This window comes from Podarcis melisellensis, assembly GCF_964234715.1.
Source record: "Podarcis melisellensis genome assembly, chromosome: 7".
Lineage (NCBI taxonomy): Eukaryota > Metazoa > Chordata > Lepidosauria > Squamata > Lacertidae > Podarcis > Podarcis melisellensis.
In genome coordinates this window covers 64,614,937-64,639,799 of record NC_138539.1, presented here as the reverse complement: position 1 = coordinate 64,639,799, position 24,863 = coordinate 64,614,937, and the positions used below count along the sequence as shown (strand labels likewise).

General features: G+C 44.9%; 2 protein-coding genes across 5 annotated transcripts in view; one reads left to right on the top strand and one right to left on the bottom strand.

Annotated features, from left to right (window-relative positions):
- SLC22A23 (solute carrier family 22 member 23) overlaps nucleotides 1-24,863 on the bottom strand; it is a 103,897-nt gene that overhangs the window by 294 nt on the left and 78,740 nt on the right. For 3 of the 4 annotated variants that reach the window (XM_081918209.1, XM_081918210.1, XM_081918211.1), the window contains 3 exons: nucleotides 24,207-24,239; nucleotides 22,227-22,350; nucleotides 13,529-16,660 (listed from right to left, as the gene is read on the bottom strand). In XM_081918209.1, coding sequence (XP_081774335.1) covers nucleotides 16,303-16,660; nucleotides 22,227-22,350; nucleotides 24,207-24,239 — 515 coding nt within the window. In that variant the 3' untranslated portion in view covers nucleotides 13,529-16,302. Of the gene's footprint in view, nucleotides 1-13,528; nucleotides 16,661-22,226; nucleotides 22,351-24,206; nucleotides 24,240-24,863 lie in introns of those variants that run through there. The other variant, XM_081918212.1, reaches the window with a different exon arrangement.
- On the top strand, nucleotides 2,819-7,912 carry PSMG4 (proteasome assembly chaperone 4). Its single transcript, XM_081918361.1, has 3 exons — nucleotides 2,819-3,074; nucleotides 5,415-5,490; nucleotides 7,707-7,912. The coding sequence occupies exons 1-3, from the start codon at nucleotides 2,862-2,864 to the stop codon at nucleotides 7,826-7,828; spliced, it is 411 nt and encodes a 136-aa protein (XP_081774487.1). The 5' UTR covers nucleotides 2,819-2,861; the 3' UTR covers nucleotides 7,829-7,912.

The following is a 24,863-nucleotide window of genomic DNA, read 5'->3' as shown; positions in this document are numbered from 1 at the left end:
GATTGCAGAAATAACTGTTGGTTATTTCTGTTAAGTCTGTGTAGTGCCAATTTTACAGGATTGTTCTTTCAAGCAAGGGTACATCTTTAAATAGACACGTTTCCCCTTTAAATTCAGCACAGAGGAACAGAGAAAAAGTTGAATCAGCAACTCCCGGGTGCCTCATTAATATTTATAGCAGACAAGAGACCCCAGACAGGAATAAGAAATATCCTCCATCTAGTGGTCAGATGAAGCATCATTCTTCTATGTCGTTGGTGTGTGTCTGACATTGACACTCAGATGTTCCACAGAACCAATTGATTTGTTGCAGATCTCTCTCCCCCCCCCTTATTTTTTAAGGAAAGGAAACAAAGCAGTGGGTGAGTAAGCAAACAGATTATATATATAATCAATTTCATCCTCACATCAACCCTGTGAGGTAGGTTAGGCTGCAAGGTGGTCTGAACTACAGCATGGATAACCTAAGGGTAAAGGTACCCCTGACCATTAGGTCCAGTCGTGGCCGACTCTGGGGTTGCGGCACTCATCTCGCTTTATTGGCTGAGAGAGACGGCATACAGCTTCCGGGTCATGTGGCCAGCATGACTAAGCCGCTTTTGGCGAACCAGAGCAGTGCACGGAAACACCTTTTACCTTCCCACTGGAGTGGTACCAATTTATCTACTTGCACTTTGACATGCTTTCGAACTGCTAGGCTGGCAGGAGAAGGGACCAAGCAATGGGAGCTCACCCCGTCATGGGGATTTGAAGCACTGACCTTCTGATCGGCAAGTCGTAGGCTCTGTGGTTTAACCCACAGCACCACCCGTGTCCCAAACAGATTATATATGTAATCAATTTCATCCTCACATCAACCCTGTGAGGTAGGTTAGGCTGCAACTACAGCATGGATAACCTAAGAAGTCTTAAAAAGTGAGCCATATTTTGCTAGTTATTTGGTGGGCGATAGCTAATTAAAAAAAGGGAGGGGGACCATTCTTTGTGAAAAGCTACTGCCAAGTTACCAGATTAAAGCTGTTATCCTATGCCAATTTTCCAGGAAGTGAGTCTCACTGAACCCAGAACAACTTACTTCCTTGTAAGATCTGAAATCCCGTGCACACTTCCAGCTCACACCTATGCAGCGGATTGGGCCAACCAGAATGTCACAAAGTTGTGAGCAGTCTTTTGTGTTCTCCAGTACTTTTCCTTCAGCTCATGAGATGCGTCATTAGGCTTAGTCTAATAAAGAGCATTTAGCTTTGAGTTGTTGTTGTTTTAACTGGACCAACATGACTACCTGTACTTTTTTTGTAATTAGAACTCTGCCGCAAAACACCTTTGGAGATGATGATGATAATGATGTTAATTTATTACTTATACACCGCCCATCTGACTGGGTTGTCCCAGCCACTCTGGGCGGCTTCCAACAGAATATAAAAACATAACGAAACACCAGACATTTAAAACTTTCCATACAGGGTTATGTTCACATGATCTCATTGCATAAAATAATGCAGTGCACACACCCCACAGCCAGCACAGTCAGAACCACAGTTTAGACCTTGCTGTGAACATTTAACTACTGGATTTGCATTTAGTCCAGACACTTAGGAAATCTATGATCTCATCTTCATTTTCTGCTCAGCAGGTATATCCTGGAAAGAGAGTTATATGCAACTCAAAGCTTGCATCTGAATTTTAGCAAGTCCATAAAGCCTATGACACAAACACACTTTCTTCCCTTGTTTTTGGAGACCTCGCATGGTTGCAAGCCTCAACCCTCCGCCCCATTGGAAATAATAATAGTCCTAATTTTATTATTTGTACCCTGCCCATCTGACTGGGTAGCTCCAGCCACTCTGGGTGGCTTCCAACACATAACAATCTGACCCAAGTCACAATAACTTTTAAATAAACAACTTTTATCAAATAAATCAGGGATGCACAACCTGTGGTCCTCCAGATGTTTCTGGACTATAACTCCCATCAGCCCCAGCCAGCATAGCCAGTGATCAGGGATGATGGGAGATGTAGTCCAATAACATCTGAAGGATGTCAGGTTGTGCACCCCTGAAATAAAGCAATATTTAATAATCCAGTGCTTTTTTCGGGGGGGGGGGGGGACGGACACGGGTACGCATATCCCTAAACATTTTGTGATTATTTTTTTTACTTTTGTCCACCTGCTGTTCTTATTTCCCCCACTTTGAACTACAAAATGGTGATTTTTCTGGAGTCAAAATTAGAGTACCCCTGAACATTTTTTTAAAAAAGCACTGCAATAATCCATTAGGATATAATAGTTAACAGTCAGTGCCGGATTTACATATAAGCTAAACAAGCCATAGGTTAGGGCCCCACTCTCTTGGGGGCCCCACAAAAATTTAAAGGGAAAAAAACCTGGATGTACATTTCCAAAATATAAGATAAAAAAACCAATAAAATAAAACCCACATACAGCGTTTTGTGTATACATATAGCATATATTCAACACATATAGCATATATTCAATAGGTCCATACATATAGCATATATCCAACACAAAAAACAGCGACAACTTGTTTTTGACGAAGGACAGCTGGACATATAAAGGGTCCCATTGCTTTCAGTAAATCCGGCCCTGTAAACAGTGAATACTTTTTAGCTCCCCATTATTCTGCCCTTGGGACGAAAGAAAAGGAAGTTGAACTTGATCTCCTCCCTAAAACCAGCCGCCCTTCAGCGCCGCCTGAACGGGCACATACTTATATAAAAGGGGAGTCCAGCCCAACTTGGCCGCCTTTGACAAACTGAAAGTGAAAAGCCTGCCGGAAGGGCTCGGGGATCGCTTGCTTTGGCCTGCCTGCGGCGGCGGCGGCGGCGGCTGAACTGCAGCAATGGAGGAGCTGCCGGAACCGGGCGAAGAGGCCGCCGAGCCGGTCTCGGCTATGGGGGCGGCGGGCGAGCGGATCTCGGTGCACAACTTCTGCGGGCGCCTGTCGGAGCAGCTGGTGCACTTCCACGCCATGCGCCTGCGGGACTCGCTCTTCCTCTGGGTCGGGGAAGAGCCCAAACTCGGCAACCTGGCCGTGGCCATGTGCACCCCGCGCGTGAGTCCTCTCTCTCGGATGCTCTGAACCCCGGGGTTGGAGGAGGGGGTGGGACCGGGGGGGGACGAGGAGGATGCGTTGCTTGCAACTTCACATTTCCCCGCCGCGGATCGGTAGCGCATGCACAAAAGACATGAGGAATGGAGGTTATCCCCCTTCTTTTATTGTCCATTCCGGGTGGGCCAGCCCCTGCCACACTGTCCTTTTTCTCTTGGCAGGTCAAGATGAGCAGGTGACAGCAAAGGTTGCAAGGTTTTTAGCTGGGGCAATCAGAATCAGACCCACTATTTGACTATGGATTCAGACCCCTCAAATGTATTTTATATAATGTGACTTTTTATTTCTATTCTTTGTGTATCGCATTGCTATGGCTGATGCAATTAAATATTCGTTCCTTCCTTCGTTACCCCGTCCCGCCGTCGCACCACTGGCCTCCCTCTTTGCAGGCTGGAAACGGAAAGGGAGCCATGGTGCTACCCGATTTGGAGAGGACGTGCGCGGAGAAAAGCTTCCCCGGGCTCAAATCGGGCTTCTTCTTCTTCTCCCCGGAGAAGCATGCAGAGGCTTTGATGATGGTGATGTCCACAACCATCCTATTCTCCTAATAGGATCAGTTAATGGGAGTGTTTTAAGATCCGGAAAGCGCAGCCGCTGACACATCAGACATTTAAAGCAGATGACTCTTCCACGTACCGCAAAGGATCCTGGGAGCTGTAGTTTACAGTTGCAGAGGGAAAATTCCTAGCACTGTTAACAAACTAGAGAGCGCAGCACAGTTAATGAACTATAGCGTTCCCAGGATCCTTTGGGGAAAGGCAGGTACTGTAAATGCATGGGGTGCTTGCAAATTTATTAAGGTATAAGTTTTCCTGGTTCATGGTCCACTTCATTTCACACACACACACACACACACACACACACACACTGCTTTTTTTTTGCAAAAAAAAATGTTTAGGGGTACTCTCATTTTACTACTCATATTGAAACACTGGCCCTCAATAAGACCAAACTTAAGATTCACAAGATGTTTAAGGGTATGTGTACCCCTGCGTCCCCCCAGATAAAAGCACTGCACACACACACACACACACACACAGAGTTGTGGGAGCTGCAGGATGTAGGGGAGGTGAGAGGGATATGAAATGCAAAAAGAACAAGGAGCTTTTGCAGCAGCCTGGCCCCCCTTCCCTTTCTTAGATATGTAATGGCTTGTCCCTTTCACTGTATTTGAAGGCAGATTCATTTCCTGGGTCCAGTCAGACACCCGTGGCTAGTTTGCAGGTGAAGTTTGCTTGAGTGGTTCTTCCGCAAGTTTCTCTTCTGACATTACAGGGTCAAGAGTTATTACAAGCAAGTGCATCATTTTCTCTCTCTCTGGCTAATGTGGCAGCCACAGGCCTTTTTCTGTTCCTCTGGATCTCTGCTTATTTTGAATTCTGCTTGCTGAGCTTTCCTTAAGTAGGATACGAAGCAAAATACTCCGTAGCCAGGGAGGGACTGAGTCCTTCTCCAGCTAATCTTGAACGGGTTTGTGTGACAGGTGTAGCACAGAAGTGACATAACTCCAGCCTGAAAGGGATATTGGGGCACTGCTGCTGGATTCTGGTTAATGATATATAGCAGGTATCTTCAACCTTTTCAGACAAAGGACCCAATTTTAACCTAAACATGCACCTGGGGCCCTGCTTCTTAATCTTTTGCACATATTTGCATAGTGGTAGTGCTCCTGTTATGACACACCTTAGATCTAGCTGCAAGCCACTGGCTGAAGACCAGGGGTGTATTATAAGGTAAAGGGACCCCTGACCATTCGTGGCCGACTCTGGGGTTGCGGTGCTCATCTCGCTTTATTGGCCGAGGGAGCCGGCATACAGCTTCCGGGTCATGTGGCCAGCATGACTAAGCCGCTTCTGGCAAACCAGAGCAGAAACACCTTTTACCTTCCCACTGGAGTGGTACCTATTTATCTACTTGCACTTTGACGTGCTTTCGAACTGCTAGGTTGGCAGGAGCAGGGACCGAGCAACGGGAGCTCAACCCACAGCAGTGCTGAGTGAAATGCTTCTGTATACCTCCCTCCAAAACCAGGCTTGGGTTTCTCTGCTAGCTGGATCTCAGTAATAGGACAGACTTTTAAAGTTGCCTTGTGCAGCTATTTAAGAAGCATGGAAAGATTTTTCTAGGCCAGGCTCTGATGGCTCTACTTGTGTCTGTGATCTGTTTTAAATTGCCATGACCCAAGTATCTCTTGTGCTCTCTCTCGTATCTTTATGAGATAAGAAGAAAGTCCCTTGTGGAGGATGGAGAAAAACTCACCACCCCTTTTTGCTTTCTTTCCAGGACTCCATTCCAGCATCTACCTTACTCTTTGGCGATTCCTCCAGCAGCACCTCGAATTCATTAGCCCAAAAATTAGGTACGTAATTGTGTGCACCTTTAAACCTGCCGTAGTCTGGCTGGATGCAGAGGACTGGTGGGAGGCACCAGCTGGGGACCCCCCCCCAAGGGAAAAAGGCTTAGAGCCTGGAGATTGGTGGTGGGTCAGAGGGAGAAGACTGGGAGCAGGAGGAAGTGTCAGAAGCTGAAGAGGTAACAGGGCTTAGTGAGCTGGGAGAGTCTGAGGCAGAGAGAAGTCCAGAATCAGAGGCAGAGGCAGAGGCAGAAGAAGGAGAGGAGGGCAGCCAAGAGGCAAATATGAGTCTGGCTGGAGTCATGTGTCTCCCCCTCCTGCAGTAACCAGCTCCGCTCTCTCTCCCCTGCCCCCGGTCCACCAGAACCTGGAGAGGCACCAAGAAGGTGGAGAAGTTAGCTTCACGCAGGCACAGTCTAAGATTGCTTGGGTAGGAGCTGTGGAAAGGCAGGGGGACCTTTAATCTCTGCAAATGCCACACAGGGGCAGAAGAGTTGCTGTGCTCATTAGGCCTGGCATTCCTGAGCGGACCTTGCATCCTTGAACAAACTCCACTTACTCAGTGTGATTTATTGCTGGCCTGCCCCTGATACATGAGCAGGGAGCTGTAGGCGTGGAGGTCAAATGTGCCCCCGCCCGGCCTCCCTTGGGACTCTTCCCAGGCATGCACCCTCTGCCTAGGTCTCACCCTTCACCAGCTCTGCTTTGCATCTGCCTTGAGTATATTTGTCTGGCTGGAATGGGTCCTTGGACTCTGGTTATGTTTCTTGCTTCCCTAGATGGAGGGTATAGAGGGGTATGTGTTGAAACGATTTTACTGTCCAAAGCTTAACATTTATATCCATTGCTCCATCCACTTTAGGGACGCGGGTGGCGCTGTAGGTTAAACCACAGAGCCTAGCACTTGTCGATCAGAAGGTCGGTGGTTTGAATCCCCGCCACGGGGTGAGCTCCCGTTGCTCAGTCCCTGCTCCTGTCAACCTAGCAGTTCAAAAGCACATCAAAGTGCAAGTAGATAAATAGGAACCGCTCTGACGGGAAGGTAAACAGCATTTCCATGCACTGCTCTGGTTCGCCAGAAGCGGCTTAGTCATGCTGGTCACATGACCTGGAAGCTGTATGCCGGCTCCCTCGGCCAATAAAGCGAGATGAGCGCCGCAACCCCAGAGTCGGTCACGACTGGACCTGATGGTCAGGGGTCCCTTTACCTTTACCATCCACTTTTGGCACGGGGATCTGGCCCCCAGAAGGGATTGTGGCCCTCAGGCTGAAAACGGCTCCCTGCTCTTCCTGTAGCACAATCGAAGAGAAATAAGCCTATGGCAGTGTAAGCTCTTTTTAAAACGTCGTATTCATTCTGAGTTATTCAGATAGTTTGGGGTGCATGGGGTGTTAGGGGAAGGGAGGTGTAGTACCTCTGCTGGGGTAGTTTGCCCACCTTTGGTCCCCATCCTGCACTCAGCTCTCATCTGTGGCTCCGAGAAGCCATCAGCATGTGACAGTGGACATACCCAGGAAATGGCTTTGACTGTCCAGCTAAACCTGGTGAGGGTAGTCGATGGATCTCAAACCCTTGGTGAGTTAGGGACGTCCCCTGCATGCGAAGACAGGCTCCTGCAAATTGCATGGATGAGACCAATATTGTGTCCCAACAGTCAAGAAGGCAGTGTCTGCACGTGCTGTAGAGGGAAGCGAGGGGCAGATCCACCTGGGAAGGAAGTGAAGGAAAACTCTTGATGCTAAACCTCTGTTGCCTTGCAAGACATCTTTGGGAGAAGAAAAGGCTAAGGAGTAAACCCTACACAAATCGGGAGTGGAGTCCCTAAGATGGTTGGATGGCGCCTTGCACGCCTCCTTCTGGCAACTCTTGCAGCCAAGCTGGTGCCAAACGTATTGTTCTGCTCTCCTTTGGACCACATCAGTGAGGACAAGAGAGGGGTCTTGTCTCCTGGGCAGCCCAGGACCTCCATATACTTGCACCCCAGGGAGGTCACTTTGGTGCTGCTAGCACAGCAGTTTGACCTCACCTCTTGAGACAGAAGGATGCCAGAAACAGTGCAGGTAGCTGTGGGATTTGAACTGCTCTGGTCCATGGGGTCACGAAGAGTTGGACACGACTAAACGACTAAATAACAACAACAAAAATGTATTTTTCATTACTGCTGCAGCATTAGCTCCTTCATTTTTTTTTTGCTCAGTCTTTGCATCTGTTTTTCTTTCAGCCAGCAAGACGAGAAAGCAGATTTTTGTCAGCTATAATATTCAAAATACAGACAGCAGCTTCACACTACTTGTGGAAAACCGAATCAAGGAGGAAATGGCAATATTTCCAGACAAGTTTTAGCTTTGCATCATTGTGGCGTGCCTGCATTTTTGTTTCTGTGTTTTTTGTTTGTTTGTTTTTAAAATAATGAATGGGATGACATGCTTTTTTTCTGTCACTGAGTGAACTTTTGTCGATATGCATTTGCTTTTTGTACCAGTCCTAGAAGCTGTAAGGTTTGGCTGAGGGTGCCATCTACTGGATGTGCTGGGAACTACACACATGATAACACAATCTGTGTTCTTCCCACTATGGCTTCCTTCTCGCTTCTAGTCTATTATGAGGCTAACTTGTTCCAGGGCAGTACCACTTCAACCATGGGGGACTCAGGAAATCCAGTTATCTTGAGAAAAACAAATCCCTACCTATCAAAAACCACATGGCAAGGAGAAGGGCTGACTGCCAGTTTCCTCTGTGCAAGGAGGTACTGCATTTTATTGTAGAGAGAAGGTTAAATCATGTGAGCCTCCCCTGCAGTCTTAAATGGTATGGCCTATAACAGGTTTACAGCCCTGTCTTAATAGGGAAGGAGTACATAAATATATTGAGTTGCATCTGTAAGAGGAAGTACTGCTGGCATGAATCTAATGGAGTCATTTAGTGCTTCTTGCTGTGATTCTGTTAACACGTTCCCTGTTCTTTGTGGGTTTTGTTTTGTTTTTAAATGAGAGGGAGGTAATCTTGCATTCCCACAAGAACAACAGGAATAAACTATTGGAGCTACTACAGCATCTGGGCATTAATAATATGAAGTCCATAGGCGCCAGGTCTAGGGGGCCTTGGGTGTCAGAAACCCACAATTTCTGGGGGTGTGTGTGTGTGCTTAGCACCTCATACGTGATGCACCTTAGCACCTCATACGCGAGTTCTGATTTTTTCCTTTTTTTAAATCATTTTTATTGATTTTCCAATAAGAAACATCCAATCATAATACGTCAATTAAAATAAAAAACTAAAATCCACGGTCTGGATCTCTGAAGCAAATCTCCACATCTTAGTCCTGCTTCTCCTCGTTTTTTCCATATTTTACACATCTCCATTTTAACGCTTCATAATTCTTTGTCCCTGCGAATTCCGGCTTCTACTGGAAGTCATGTCGGAACCCCAACGCGATCTCCCAGAGGACGTCAGAGGCCCTGCCAGGCCTCTGAATGCAACTTCTGGTAGAAACCGTAAGTCGTTTGGGAGGCCTCACAAGACCTCGGACATAACCTCTGAGAGACCCTGCAAGGCCTTGTAAGTGATGCTGCGCCACCACGTGATGTCATGACGTCACAACGCGTCACGGCAGTCATTGGGCACCCATAACCCGGGGCCCAGGGATGTGGGTGGCGTTGTGGGTTAAACCACAGAGCCTAGGACTTGCTGATCAGAAGGTAGGCGGTTCGAATCCCCGTGATAGGGTGAGCTCCCATTGCTACTGCCAACCTAGCAGTTCGAAAGCACACTAAGTGCAAGTAGATAAATAGGTACCACTCCAGCGGGAAGGTAAACGGCATTTCCGTGCGCTGCTCTGGTTCGCCAGAAGTGGCTTAGTCATGCTGGCCAAATGACCTGGAAGCTCCCTCAGCCAATAAAGCGAGATGAGTGCCGCAACCCCAGAGTCGGTCACGGCTGGACCTAACGGTCAGGGGTCCCTTTACCTTCAACCCGGGACCCAAGTCAGTGCCCCTGACGACGGTAAATCTGAAGCTGGAGAGATGCTTCAAATGCACCTCCAACCTACTGGCCTGTAGTTGGACTACAACTTCCACCAGCTGCTGCCATCATAGCCAGTGGCCAAGGATGGTGGGAACTGTAGTCGCAGCTACAGCTAGAGGGAGGCTACAGGTTGAGGGAGGAAGGCTGCTTTAAACAAATGGATAATGCAAGAACTTCCAAACGGGAAGTTCTCCTGTGTGAGCATGGATGCAGGAGGAGAGCTTAATGAGACCTTAGTCTTAATGAAGACTAAGGCTCTCTCGGTTTGAAAAGTTTAATAGGTTGGCGTTTCGCAGGGATGGCAGTGCCCTGTCGCTCATCTTTGATGGGAACATGAGAAGTCGCCTTATGCCCGATTCAAGCCGTGGGGCCAATCTAGCTCAGTATTGTGTTCAGTGCCTGGCTATGGTACTGTAGGTTCGTAGACTAGATCCCTTTCCCAGACATATCCCTGAAATGCTGAAGGCTGGATCAGGATTGCATGTACTTGGTTAGTGAGCTACAACTCTTAAAACTGATGGGATGGATCCAATGGAGAGCAGGTGTGATATGATTTTTAATGTTTTAACACACTTTTATGGATGCCTATAAGTTGCCTTGACACTAGACACAGGTATATTTAAATATTTCAGTTAATAATAATAATAATCAGGTACCTGCCTAAAGAGGTTGATAGTGTACCACTGGCAAGACAGACGAGTGTGGGGTTTTGTTTTTTTCTAATGGGGCAATGTCTTTTATTCCTGTTCATTTACATACAAAGTTGTTCAGCAGGTACAACAGATGTGACATCATGCAGACATTTAGCTTTTAAGACGGTTCTTCAGTAGTTGACTTTTAAGCTTGTGCTATGAAGCACCACCAAACCACCCGTGATTTATTTTAATAAAAAAAAGAACAACTGTAGAGTAACAACGATTAGTTAGTAGAATTTCATTAAACTGAGAGGAAGGGGAAGGAAATCTCACCCACTACAGACATAAGCACACTACTCCATTCTCAAGAAAATGTTTTCACACAGTACATTTAAAAATGAGGTTTTGTTAACATTTTTTTAGAAATTAAGTGTGGAAGATTTGCCACGCTTAACTGGTTTCTTTCTGTCCCAGCTACAGATGCAACTTGACATCACATCCAGAATTCATTATAATGGCACTTCTGAGTTTGGTGATTCCCCGCCCCCCTTCATTTGGCTTTCGGAACTGGCAACATAAATGAAATACTTCCAATTAGTAATAATCAAGCAGCCTGAATCTCAAAACATCCCCATCTCATATAGGGGATGCATCATTATAACTGCATTCTACCCCATCTTGATAGTGTTTTGGTAACAGAAACGGACACAGAAAACCTAAATAAATAAAAATCAGTCCCGATTAATGCTATTAAAATGGGTTTTAAGTAAAATATTTCAGTGCTAAATTTAAAAATGAAAAAGCTAGACAAACTGACCAATCTTGGCTCATAGAAAAGTGGGGAAATGACTGAAGTCTATACAGTGGTACCTTGGTGGTCGAACTTATTCCATTCTGGGAGTCTGTTCCTGCACTCAAGTGGAAGCCGTGGAAGCCGTGTTGGACGTTTGGCTTCCAAATAACATTCAAAAACCAGGATACTTCTGGGTTTTTGGCGTTTGGGAGCCAAAATGTATGTGTACTAAGGCGTTCGGGAGCCAAGGTCATCATCCTGCAGCAACCATGGGTCTTCAGGCAGCCTGTGTGCCAAAGCTGGTCTTTTAGTTGCATTGCCACAGGCTGAATCAGCCTTTGGCACAGCCCCACTGACATGCTTAGTATGGCTTGTGGTAGCATGGTGGAAACTGACCTGAGCACAAGATGTCCTCAAGCACTCAGCTCCTTCACCTCAGTCACAGCTAGAAATCAGTAGAGGTGACTGAAAACCACAACTGCTACAGACTGAGGCTGCAGTGACTGCTACAGTCTTCCTTTTCCCATGAACTCTTCCCTTGTATTTACCAGCAAAAGGGGGGGGGGGAAACATGGCACCAGATATCTGGCCAATGTCAAATTATTACTTTTAATGGAGTGTTCACTGACTCTGTGAAGGGAACAAACAGCAAACACTACCAATGAAGGCATGGTTGCATGATCTGGTTCCCTCGCTCGTATGAGGGTGATCTTTGAACAGCCTTTTTCTGCTAAGGAAGAACTGACCAGGACCAGCCTGGAGGTAGAAGATTGTTTTAAGCAGAGATGAAGATGGTGCAACAGAGGATGCATGCTTGCTTGCTTGCTTGCTTGCTTGCTTGCTTTATTTATTTATTTATTTATTTATTTATTTATTTATTTATTCATTCATTCATTCATTCATTCATTCCCAGCCAAAGCTTGTGATGTACACAGTTGCTCCTTTTAATCTCTGCTCAAAACAGGTTTGCAGTAAGTGGTTGCAGGCTGAATTATTATTATTATTATTAATTGAATTTAGATACTGCCCTATACCTGGAAGTCTCAGGGTGGTTCACAGAACAATGTGCAAACAATGTGCACATGGTCAATGGTGCCCCTACAACCTTCAACAAAACATCGCCTCCTCCCTTGTAAGTAAAAGGTAAAGGTACCCCTGCCCGTACGGGCCAGTCGTGACCGACTCTAGAGTTGCGCGCTCATCTCGCTCAAGAGACCGGGAGCTGGCGCCGTCCGAGGACACTTCCGGGTCACGTGGCCAGCGTGACGAAGCTGCACTGGTGAGCCAGCACCTGTGCCGCACACGGAAATGCCGTTTACCTTCCCGCTATAAAGCGGTACCTATTTATCTACTTGCACTTAGGGGTGCTTTTGAACTGCTAGGTGGGCAGGAGCTGGGACCGAATGACGGGAGCTCAACCCGCCGCGGGGATTTGAACCGCCGACCTTACGATCAGCAAGTCCTAGGCACTGAGGTTTTACCCACAGCGCCACCCGCGTCCCTTGCCTCCCTTGTACACTGTTGCAAAGCCTTAAAAAGTGAAATGGAAACCAGACAGCCAATGCGAAAACAGAAAGCCAATTCAAATGGCTGACAAGCTTTGATACGCAGCTGACAAGCCTGTCTTAAGGGCACAAAGGATATGCGAATGAGGAGCTAACAACTGGGCAGTCCAGAACCCCTGGTTCCTAAGGATATGTCAACATCACATTATGGTAAGGCTTTAACAACTTGCAACCGGTTTAGGTGGTGAGCTGTGTTCAGCTACATGCTATGGAGATATCGGGGCTTCCAGAAACCTTGGTTGCCTGAGACTTACAGAACAGAGCACCTGGCAGGGCACAGTGGAGAAGTACTTTTCACAAGTTATACAGGACCGTAGTGCAGCAAATTCAGTAGTGCTCTTTGTTTGGATGGTAAGTTAGTGCTAATCTCGTCTCTTCGTCGAAAGCTGATTTGAATCTGTTAAGCACTGTGAGGTACTGGACACTATAAAAATAATGTTCAAAGTACCATATTTTTCACTCTATAAGACGCACCAGACCACAAGACGCACCTAGTTTTTGGAGGAGGAAAACAAGAAAAAAAAATATTCTGAATCTCAGAAGCCAGAACAGCAAGAGGGATCGCTGTGCAGTGAAAGCAGCAATCCCTCTTGCTGGTTTGGCTTCTGGGATAACTGCGCAGCCTGCATTTGCTCCATAAGATGCACACATATTTCCCCTTACTTTTTAGGAGGGAAAAATGAGTCTTATAGAGGAAAAAATACGGTATCTTCAGCAAAAGTACTATTCCGAAGGGAAATGAACATTTGCTTTTGGACCGAGGGAAAACTGTAAAATAAACTGGAAACAAAATGTGAAGTACTGATTCAAAAAGTGAGATTTCCAACGATATAAATAAAAGGGGAGAAAAATCGAAAGATTAATTTTTATATAATTATTTTTTTAAAAAAATAAATCACCAAGTGCTCCCATCACCTTACACAGTCCATTAAATATGTTGAGAAACTCCGCTTGCTTTTTTTTGTTTGTAAAGTTAAGGAGCATCACATCAGAACAGGAAAGTAGAAAGCGCAGCAGGCAAAAGAAATGAGCACAACAAAGACTTTAATGGCGTTAAAATGCAATGAACTCCACAGGTTGGCATGTGGTCCACATGATTCGTTACACTATTCTAAGACTATATGCACAGAGACGGGGAATTAAAAATCTGTTTTGTACCACAAGGATTGCAAAAGTGCTCTATGTGTTGGCCTGGAACTTTTGCGCATCCATGACCAAATTCTCTCTCTCAAATGCTTTTCAGGTGCCCCACTCTAGTTTAAAAACAACGAAAAATTTATATTATACTTCATAGATTTTACTGAAATGCTAGGATGTTCCTGATAGGTCGCTTGCTAACAAGCATTATATAAAAGGCGTTACACAAATTTGGCACAGGAATACTGCACAATTCAAAGAGGCCTTATTTTTTCACTGCGAGGTTGTAATAGTCTCGACATAAAAGAAGAATGGAGAGGAAGAAGTGGCCTTTTTGTGGTTGAAGCCAGACAGTTTATTAGAGAGTGTAAGAAAGAGGGGGCTCGCACTTTTTCAAGTCCCACTCGGGTGAATGCAGTAGTGGCACTTCTGGGGGGAAATTACACACACACACATATATAAACCACTGATCTATTCAGTGCTGTTGTCTTTCCCTCAACGGGGCTTGAGAAAGATTTCCCCGAGTGTCTCATCCTCTGTGTGAAAGTTACCAGCTTTACAACAACGTCATTTTTCTTCTTCTCAAGTACATACATTCTTGCCTCTTAGATCAGGTCAATTTTGCCCTCCTAGCAAAAAGCCAGCACTGAAACGCTGCACAACTTGCTATACAACAAGCCGCTTTGTGGGCTTGGTCGCAGGAACGCAAAAGGCAGCCTGACAGAGGAAGGAAGAAGAAACACAAGCAAGTTAACAGACAATATATAGAGCAAAGAAGGGTCACGGCAGGGAGGAAAGCACACGAGGGGGAAAAGAGTCCCTTTCCTTCACCCACAAATGCAAGGTGTACATCAAACAAAGTGACAGTCAAATGGATGGATCTACACGTCACCACACACCTGGCTGCTGCACTCATTTAAATGGCTGTACCACTGGGCAATCACAAATGCATGGTCTGAGTGGAAGGGGAGGGAAGGGGATAGTTAACTATAAGCAAAGTAGCCGCAACTCCAGAACATCCTTGCACAAAGCTGGCTCTGCAAGGCTCTTGCACAACAAACACGGCTTGAGCAGCCAACATCTGTTTGTGTTGGGAACATTTAAATCGTTGCTAGCTTTTGGTGGAAGAGGAAGGAAGAGGGCTGTTGGTGGGTTGATCTTTTTTTTGCTTCATTGACATCCTGATCCTAAACCCGTTTTAAGCAACCTCTGTTGAATTTCAGTGTCTAAATACATTTAGGATCAGGGGACGTCTGTTTTCAGCCAAGTGAACCACATGGGGTCAATGCATTTGTTCATTTGGGGGAGGGGGAGGGGAGGAAAAATCCTACAAGAGCACTTGGGATTTTTATTTTGGTGCACTTCAAGTGGCCATTTCCCATAAGCTTTCACGTTGGAAAATGGCAGCCAGCTGATAATATGCAAACCTATTCTTGGAAAAACACTATTACAAATCTCATAAGGAAACCACTCTGGTCTCCATTAAACATCCAAAGAGCCTGTTTGGTTTATTATTCCCCATCTCCTCTTCCCCTAATCTGAAGCATTAATTTATCATATCATTTCATTTACAGCTTATCGCTCATATTAGTCTGTTAAAATCAGTCTTTGGGGGACAGGGAAGGCTCGCAGCTAAGCCAGTGTTGGGATAGACAGAACTTTCCAGTCTAGCCACTTCTGGACCAAGCATGTTCAAGTCTTAAACCCTTCTGGCCATCTTTTTCCCTTCCCAAACTGGAAATATTCTCATAGAAAAAGCACTACCTTATAGTCCCTAGAACCTTTGTTAGGTCAGAACCACTTTAGGTAAAGCCTTGTTTACCACTGAGTAACGAATTTTGAAATTGCTTATTGTTGTTATCATTATTATTAATAAACACTTGTAAGAATTCCTTATAAAGAGACACGTTCCTCTTTTAAATCCACATGCCTGATCTCCATTGGAAAAACCGTAGTTTGCTTGTGCAGTGGTTTCTTTTAGGCTTGAAACTGCAACTTTTCAAGTTTAGAAAACAGCTTTTTAAAAAACAGACTACAGCTCCCTAACCAAACTCTATTTCTGCTGCCTAGAACGGAGTTGGAATTTTAAGTGAGAGCTTTCTATGCACACTTATACAGTAGGTAAACTGCAAGACGGGGTGGTGGTAGGGAGGACTGGATTATCTGGAGAGACAAAGGAAATTGGTTGAACCTAAAACGTCAGTAGTCAAGAATTCTTTGTCGCAGCAAGGAGATGCTTCATTCCTCCAACGAAAGCACAAAGAGACAATAAAAAGCAAAACGAATCTCATGATTTCTATCTTGGAATGTCTGCTCTTACGGAGAACAACGCGGCTTCATGTTTGTGGTCAACAAAGGAGAAAAGGGAATAAAGTGCTTCATGGCGGGGAGAATCATTAAAATAAATAGAAACATTTCATGGCAGGAAGAAAAGAAAAGTTCCGACAGGCAGTTTTGTCTCCAGCCAGTTGCTTTGAGGATGCATTGCCCTCCCATTACTAATTCCAAAGCAATTTGCACCCCAGTCAAAAGATTCCTACGAGAAGTGGCTTTAGCAGCAGAGTCCAATTCCCCCATTTATCTGTCCCTTTAATTTCACTGGTCTGTAAACCTCTTGTGGAAAGCACTGCCACACCAAAAGTGCCTTCTCCTCCAGCCGGCCAGCTACATCGCCTTCATCCCGTTGGCCGTGACGCTCTCGGTCACTCCATCGTTCACGGCGGCCGAATCATGGAGGCCAGAGTAATCCTTGAGTTCGGAGTTTGTCAGGAGCAGAGGCTGTTCCCCCTTCTTGTGCGGCAGGAGGGGCTGGCGGGTGTAATGTTCGCCGTCTGGAATGTTCTCCGGCAGGTTCTGGTTTTTGCTCTCGGGCAGGAGGAGGATACAGATGATGCAGATGAGGGTGCAGCAGGCAAAGATGACATGGTGGAGGAAGTAGCCTTTCTGGTTGTGGAGCTCCATGATGGGCGCCGTGAGCATGCCAAAACCTGCGCTGGCCTGGACGAGGCCAAGCCCACCACCCCTGTGGAAATGAGCATGCAGATATATATATTTGGGTAACAAAAATCAGTTTGGTTACAGATTCACTAGTTTGCAATGTTACGGCATCATAAACAGATCAGAATTGTATGTGCACTTCCCCGTTCGGTGGAGTCGCCTTCAAAACGATTCTTTTTAATAAGGAAACCCAAAGCAGTTTGCAACAATTAAAACATCGCAATAAAAACACCAACAGCAACAGTTCTACATGTTTCATAATGTATACTTCTGAAAGGTCTTTAAATGCACCTCAAAAAGCAGAAAGGTCCGACTTTGTGCTAGCAAGTTCTACAGGAATGGGTCCCTAGCTGTGTACCTTCTGTTGCTCCAGACTCCAGAATCATGCTCTCTCTCCTGGAGCACCGTAAAGTAGTTCTTTCTTTCAATAGAGAAAGGGCAATCCCACTGGCAACTTAATCAAGCTTAAACTGTGTCAAAAAATGGCAATTCGTAGCCCCAAATGATTCAGACATCTGAAGGCAGCCCTGTTTAGGGAAGCTTTTAATGATTAATAGATTATTGTATTTTAATATTCTGTTGGAAGCCACCCAGAGTGGCTGGGGAAATGCATCCAGAGGGGCGGGGTATAAATAATAATAATAATAATAATAATAATAATAATAATAATAATAATTTAAGTTTCCTCTTGGAATAAGGAGGCTCCCCAGCCATCCAACCTTAACATTCTTCGCCTTCAATTCCTAATATTATTATTACTGTGAATGTATTTTGCCCATCTTTAGCCGGGGGGGGGGCAGGGGGAGCACATGATGGAACATAGGTCAGATTTTGGACTAAGCAGCTAGTCTCTTCCTCCTTCTAGGCAGGGCTGTCTTAAGCATATGTGGCACTGGGTTGCAAAGATCCGTCTGGTGGCCCCCCAGGTTTCCCAGTCCCAGGCGCACAGGAGGGCAGAGCCGATCAGCCGCCTAAGCATCTTGCTGGCTCGGTTGCCCCTGAACTCACAGCGCTGAGCTGCCTGCAGCAGAAGAGCCTGCTGCGGCGCTCCAACTGGCTTTCCCCCCGCACTCAACTCTTGGGCCCCAGACTCTTGGCCTGGCATCCCTGAGAGCCCGGTGCCCGGGTGCCCCGCACCCCTAGCACCTATGGGTAAGACGGCCCTGCTCCTAGGGGTGGCAAGGGCTATAAAAAAGGCACCTAAGAATGAAAATGGGTTAGAATTCAATTGGTACTCCTCAAAGTTATCTGCACTTTTGAAGGAAAAAACTAAGAGTTCTGCCAGAGTTAATTTCATGTCAATTATACCCCTTCATCTTACTCAGATTTTACCTGGCCATTTCAATGGCCCCAGATATTTACTAACCTTCACACCCAGTTGGGGGAAAAAATCCAGAAGGATCAATTTTTATGCCCTTGAAAATCCAAATTCTGCATTCTTTGAGTAAAAATTACCCCACACAACCCAACCCTGGCCATTTAAAAAATAAGCAGAGACAATGAAGTCTTATAATTGTGAAACTAGTGTGGATATGTTGTCTAGTTTAAATTTGCAGCAATTCACCAAACACCGCTTAATAACATCAATGATGGAAAAGGAGGAAACTTATGCTAGGATATAATATACAAAGGGCAACCACTCATAATTGCCCATCTGTTGCTTTCATGAGTGAGAGTCTACTTTCTATCTCCAGATCGCTAAGAAACTCAACTTGTGAAATTCTCTTTTGTCATCACTAGGGAGCAGGCTTTCCTCAGATTTATACAGAGCCACTTAAAAATAATGAGGAACCACAGTGATTGAAAAAGACATTTTTTTAGTTACGGCCCTTTATCATTCTCCCTCTCTAAAATTCTGAATATTTCTCTTCCCGTCAGTTAGTCATTCAGTCAGTCAACAGGGTGCCATCAGATTAAAGAATTCTCAGCTGACCAAATGGATGAATTTTAGTTGATTAATGAAATCTGCACACATTTACAGATGAAGGAATCATACTTTGTTTTCAGATGATACAAATTCCTGTCACAGCAGTCCCTATCCTGGATTCCATTCCATTCCATGTGTGAGAGGGAGGAATGCCACTTCTACAAGGGCCTGCCACCCTTGGCTTGGGTAGCTTCACATTTTTAAAAGAATATAGTGCTTAAAATTAATTAATCCAAGAGCTGGTAAAGTGCTGCATCTTATCTACAAAAAGTGCCCAGTATGAATCACTTCTCTGTCAGAAATTCATTAGATGGCAGCAGGGAAACCACTGTCTCAGGTGGCCATAGGCAATATGGTGACAAACTGCCTTGGCCCAGTATACCCGAAAGAGTGTCTCCACCCCCATAATTCAACCCGGACACTGAGGTCCAGTTCTGAGGGCCGGACACTGAGGTCCAGTTCTGGCAGTTCCCTCACTGCGAGATGTGAAGTTACAGGGAACCAGGCAGAGGGCCTTCTCGGTAGTGGCGCCCGCCCTGTGGAACGCCCTCCTATCAGATGTTGAGGAAGTAAACAACTGTCTGATTTTAGAAGACATCTGAAGGCAGCCCTGTTTAGGGAGGTTTTTAATGTTTGATGTTTTATTGTGTTTTTAGTATTCTGTTGAGAGCTGCCCAGAGTGGCTGGGGAAACCCAGCCGGATGGGTGGGGTATAAATTATTATTATTATTATTATTATTATTATTATTATTATTATTATTATTATTATTCTCATCTTGACCTTGCAGTACAGTTGTATAGATTAAAAGATAAACTTTGTCAAAAGCTCTGAATATGTTAACAGGTTCTCTCTAAATGCTGTTATTTTTTTTCCAGCTGATTCCTCCAATTAATCAACTAAAAACTGAAGACCTAACACTGAAATACCATCCAATCAGGAGCGGCGGCTGCTTACCAGGATAGTGCAGGGGCATTGCAGGGTGATGGTAAGGCAGGGCTATGCAAAGCCAACCCAACGCTCCTGCTGGCACACCCAAGCAGGCCCAACCTCACCATTATCTATGCCACCACCTCCTGTTACCATAGATGGCAGCAACACCATTGTTGGGAGAGTGGAGGCATGGCACTGCCCCCCCCCGCCCCCCGCCGGCCAATCCTGCCAAGAGAAACTTCAGTGCTCAGAAATCAGACCCACGAACATTATACCCACCCTTCTTTTCTGCAAGAAGAGCATTTCAAGTCTACTTCATTTTTTATTTTATTTTTTGCTGTGGGCTCAGACGTCTGACAGAGCCGTAAGACTGCTTAGTCCTGCACGCTTTGCAAATCCCTATGGATATAAAAATTGCATCCAGATTTATTTTACACTATCCTGTTCTTGTCTGTCCTGGTCCCAGTTAGGAGAGTCCAGCCATGAATGGCTACCCAATGCAGATTCAGAGAGCTGCCGTTCCACTGGCATACACAGATGTAAGCACTGTGCTACTGCTAGTACGAAGGACTTGCGTTTAGCAAAGCCTTCCTCACAAGCACTTGGTCCCTGCAGTGAGTCCAAATAGCGGTCCCCAGAATGAGCTGCCAATGTAAATAAATTATGTCACTGTTTGATGCAGATGACTGGAGGCCTTTGCATAAATATAGCAGGTTGTGCCAGCGCTGAACAGAGCAGGACTCTTCCATCTTTTCATTCACCATCTGGCTGCGGTGGATGAAGGCTGCGTATGCCTTCGCCTCCCTTGGCCAGCCCCCAGAAGTGATGTACAATGGCACAGTACACATCTGTACATGGGCTGCACCTGCTTCGCAGGACTGGAGTCCTGAGAAACCTCCCCCTCTTTACTTACAAAGGGGTGGGGAGCATTTTAGGGCACACCCCCAATCTCTTGCTAGCTGCCTTGGCTCATTCACATCCTTATCTCTATTTCAAATGCTCAGGCTGTGAGTGACACTGCTTAGGTAGCCAAAATACTGCCACCATTTTGCCAACTTGCATCCCTGCTACTTTTTGTTCGCTCTTCCCAAAATTACCGTATTTTTTGCTCTATAAGACTCACTTTTTCCCTCCTAAAAAGTAAGGGGAAATGTGTGTGCGTCTTATGGAGTGAATGCAGGCTGAGCGGCTATCACAGAAGCCAGAACAGCAAGAGGGATTGCTGCTTTCACTGCGCAGCAATCCCTCTTGCTGTTCTGGCTTCTGAGATTCAGAATATTTTTTTTCTTGTTTTCCTCCTCCAAAAACTAGGTGCATCTTGTGGTCTGGTGCGTCTTATAGAGAGAAAAATACGGTAACCTGTTCTATAAAAAAACCCTCTCTTGTTCCATTTTGTAGCAGCAAGAACACACACAGCTGTTTCATCAACAAGTTTACTGTGGCAGGGTTAGGAGTTTCATTTTGTTAAGTGCCCAAAAGAAGCTTTACAAATGAACTCCTTGGCATAAAGAATTAGAAGTCTTCAATGATGCCTAAAGTACTTGGCAGTACTTGGAACCAACCAAAACTAAGGCATCAGCATACTAAATGCTGTTATATCAAGGAGCCTCCATTCTGCAGCTCTCAGTGCTGTAGCTTTTGGGAGACAAAACACACTCTGGATGCTTGAATTTGGAGCTGTCCACAACCAGACTTTTGCTTCTGACAAAGAAAGTAGAAGTTCTAATAAATGCTATTGACTGACCTCCATCCTCTACATTTTTCTTTTTGTTCTTGCTTTATTTGAAAAGACTATGTGTGTTGGTAAGATTTCTATTAATTTCATCTTGAGCTACGACACTCTTAAAAATCCAACTGAGTTGAGGCACAAAATTAACCTAAAGGTCAATAATGTATTTTTGTAAGAACAACTTAATTTAATACAGAGGAAAAAAATCTACTTATGTATTAATATATCACCCTTTTCTTATTAGAGTTCAAGGTGGCAAGCAACAAAAATGAAACAAAAGCAAGTGAATTAATTTATGTTTTACTGATGTAGTGCTTTTTTCTCATATTCAGAGCAATTCACAATCTCGACAATCCTTGCAGCAATTTTAGAAGGCTGAACAGTGCTATTATTACTTCCCCCTGTACAGTCGTACCTTGGAAGTCAAACGGAATCCATTCTAGAAGTCCATTCGACTTCCAAAATGTTTGGAAACCAAAGTGTGGCTTTTGATTGGCTGCAGGAAGCTGCCTTCCAACTCTACAATTCTATGATTCCATCATTGCTTTACTAATGATCTAGCCAAAAATATACAAATCCACCTTTATTTTATTTCTTATTATTTTAAAACAGAATCCCAACATGCATCCAAAGAGCTCAGGGCACAAAGTCCATTTGCCTTTGCATCCTCATATCAACCCTGGGATAGGAGGGTAGCAACTGGCCCAAATATTTCCCACTCAGCTGTGCATCCTGAAAACAGAAAACAGCACATGGGGATATATCTTTCTTTCTTTTTTAAAGCTCTTTTTGTCCCATGTTGCATGTCCCATGATGGAACCTTCCCTGCAAAAGCTACCATTTACTGCTAATTGGGGAGGGTTTAATGTATCATTTAATGGAGATGGTTCCAAAGTGTCCATCCCCAAAAACTACCCCAAAAAGGTACCAGTGGACTGCCTTGTGCAAAAACAAGAGACCTCGGAAGGTCTCCTCAAGCTTGAGTGAGCTTTTCATGGCCATACCTGATAACTGTTGGTGTGATTTCCGCACAGAAGAAAACGCTGAGACTTCCTACTGCGTGGGATGAAAACATACCGACGATGGAAAACGCTGTAGAGAATTTGTCCTTTACAGTGTCGCTCATACCTACGAGACACATGCAAAAAAAAGCTTAATCTCCATCCCATTCATGATCAATAGGTAGTAGCCCTTTTAAAGCTGCTCCCCTCTACCAAACACTATTATTATGTCCAAATAAAACCAGCCATTTAGTTACAGTATTAGTTTTGGTTATAGCTCTCCCATCACTGGCTGGTCTCAGGGCAGTTTACAAAAGTATGTCAGTTTAAGACAGATACGGTTCTAGCCAATGCTAGGTAAAGGTAAAGGTACCCCTGCCCGTACGGGCCAGTCTTGCCAGACTCTGGGGTTGTGCGCCCATCTCACTCAAGAGGCCAGGGGCCAGCGCTGTCCGAAGACACTTCCGGGTCACGTGGCCAGCGTGACATCGCTGCTCTGGTGAGCCAGAGCTGCACACGGAAACGCCGTTTACCTTCCCGCTAGAAAGCGGTCCCTATTTATCTACTTGCACCCGAGGGTGCTTTCGAACTGCTAGGTTGGCAGGCGCTGGGACCGAGCAGCGGGAGCGCACCCCGCCGCGGGGATTCGAACCGCTGACCTTTCGATCGGCAAGCCCTAGGCGCTGAGGCTTTAACCCACAGCGCCACCCGCGTCCTCGTAAAGGTAAAGGTACCCCTGCCCGTACGGGCCAGTCTTGCCAGACTCTGGGGTTGTGCGCCCATCTCACTCAAGAGGCCAGGGGCCAGTCTAGCCAATGCTAGTCCTGCTCAAAGTAAGCTTACTGAAGTTAAGGAATATGACTTAGTTTTATTAGTTTCCGTAAGTCTGTTCTGAGTAGGACAAGCACTGGAGGCGAACCATGCAAATTCCAACAAAATCACTGTCTAAAAACACAAAGCTAACTAATGGCAAAACGAAACAGCAGCACAGAGCAACAATGCAGGAGGACAGTAATGCAGAGAACAGGTTCAACTATTATACTAGTGGTTCCCTATGTGAACCTTTTCACCATTTCACATAAGTAAACTGTAGCCATTCATTCCTATTGAGAAGGGTAAAGTGCCACGTTTTTGGACACTGTTGAAGGGAAGGCAAAACCTGCCTACCAATGGATGATAGCCCCTCCCCAAGGATGGAGAACGGCAGGAGAAATGTTTTCCTTGGTGTAGCTTTGTTTATATTATATTCAATTTTCCTTAGCCAACTGAAGCACAGCCACAATTACAGATGCATCAAACAGTCTAATGTGTGGCTCAGAACTTGGCTATGCACCAGACTTTCCCAATGTTCCAATGCAGTTCTCAACTTATAAAATGTATCTAAATGGTTTAGACATGCATATTTTGAGAGAAAACATGCCTAAAACTAAATATTTAAATATGAATGTAATTTTAGGGCAATTTTTAACAGGTTTTTTTGTCTTTTTGCTTTTTGCAAATTAATGTAAAATGGACTTATGGGTGAACACAGACTGGAAATAGACTGATTCATTCCTATCCACCACTTAAGACCTGTGTAAGAATACTACTGGCCTATATAGAAGCATGTGGAAGGCTGGTTCACACAACCATGTTCATTACTTGATATCTGCACACTGGCTATGTGTGCAAATCTGCTATCACAGATTTAAAAAAAATCCAAGACACTTTTTTTTTGCATTTTCTTCTGTAATCTCAAAACATACTATTTTTCAATGAATGAATTTTACATTATTTCCTAACAGTTTCTATTGTCAGTGTTAGTAAGGTGCCTCCAGTTCTCCAAATGTGGGATTGCTTGCTTCAGACATTCAGTTGGGGTGGGGAGGAAAGGAGGGTGTGAGCCTGAGGTGCAGATGCATTGTGGTTGGGAAGGAAGTAATGTCAGAATATCATGGCTCAACAAAAATAAATCACATTCGAAAATGGACTTGAAAACTATACCTGAGTCTGGAAGTTGACTGTATTTTCCTATCACTGGATTCAGAAGCACAAATGTATTAAAGTAGGAGAGAGAAAAAGAAAACGGACCATCAAGAATATGCATAGAAAAACATGACAATTAAATGCCAGTTATTTAAAAAGTAAAAAGCAAATCACACCATAAAATAGCCCCTTTCCACACCCAACATGACAGGACATGCAATTTTCTGTCCAATTCCCAATGGAAAGATTGAATTCTAATGAGAGATAACAACAATGGAAGGCACACTATTGAAGCTTTCTAGGCCTGAAATTAGTGCAGAAACCAAACAAAGGCCTTTATGCTGATAATGAAGGGAGAATTTTAAAAAGAGTCAAAATTAGCTGTAATTCTCAGAGGGGGTTCTTTAGAAAGCAAAACCCTGAATCTTTCCCCCTCCCACTAAGTTGTCTGTGCCAAAGCTCAACCATGAGTGAACAGATTGAAACACTATTCACCAGCTATTTAAGTGTGTGCGCACATCCAGTATGAACAATGAATGGAACTTTAATTTTTGCATAAGCCACAGGAACTCTGAAAACTTTTACATAACAGAATTTCAAAGGTTCCCACTTGGAAGTCGTACTGTAAATCTCAGTATTCGAAACTTTGTGATGATCATAAACTGAGATCCTCCT

What these genes read in the sequence shown, in the direction of transcription:
- PSMG4 (XM_081918361.1), top strand. Translation starts at nt 2,862, where the DNA reads ATGGAGGAGCTGCCGGAACCGGGCGAAGAGGCCGCCGAGCCGGTCTCG. An exon ending in TGGCCATGTGCACCCCGCGC is followed by an intron (nt 3,075 to 5,414) that starts GTGAGTCCTCTC and finishes CTTTCTTTCCAG; the next exon opens with GACTCCATTCCAGCATCTAC. An exon ending in TTCATTAGCCCAAAAATTAG is followed by an intron (nt 5,491 to 7,706) that starts GTACGTAATTGT and finishes TTTTTCTTTCAG; the next exon opens with CCAGCAAGACGAGAAAGCAG.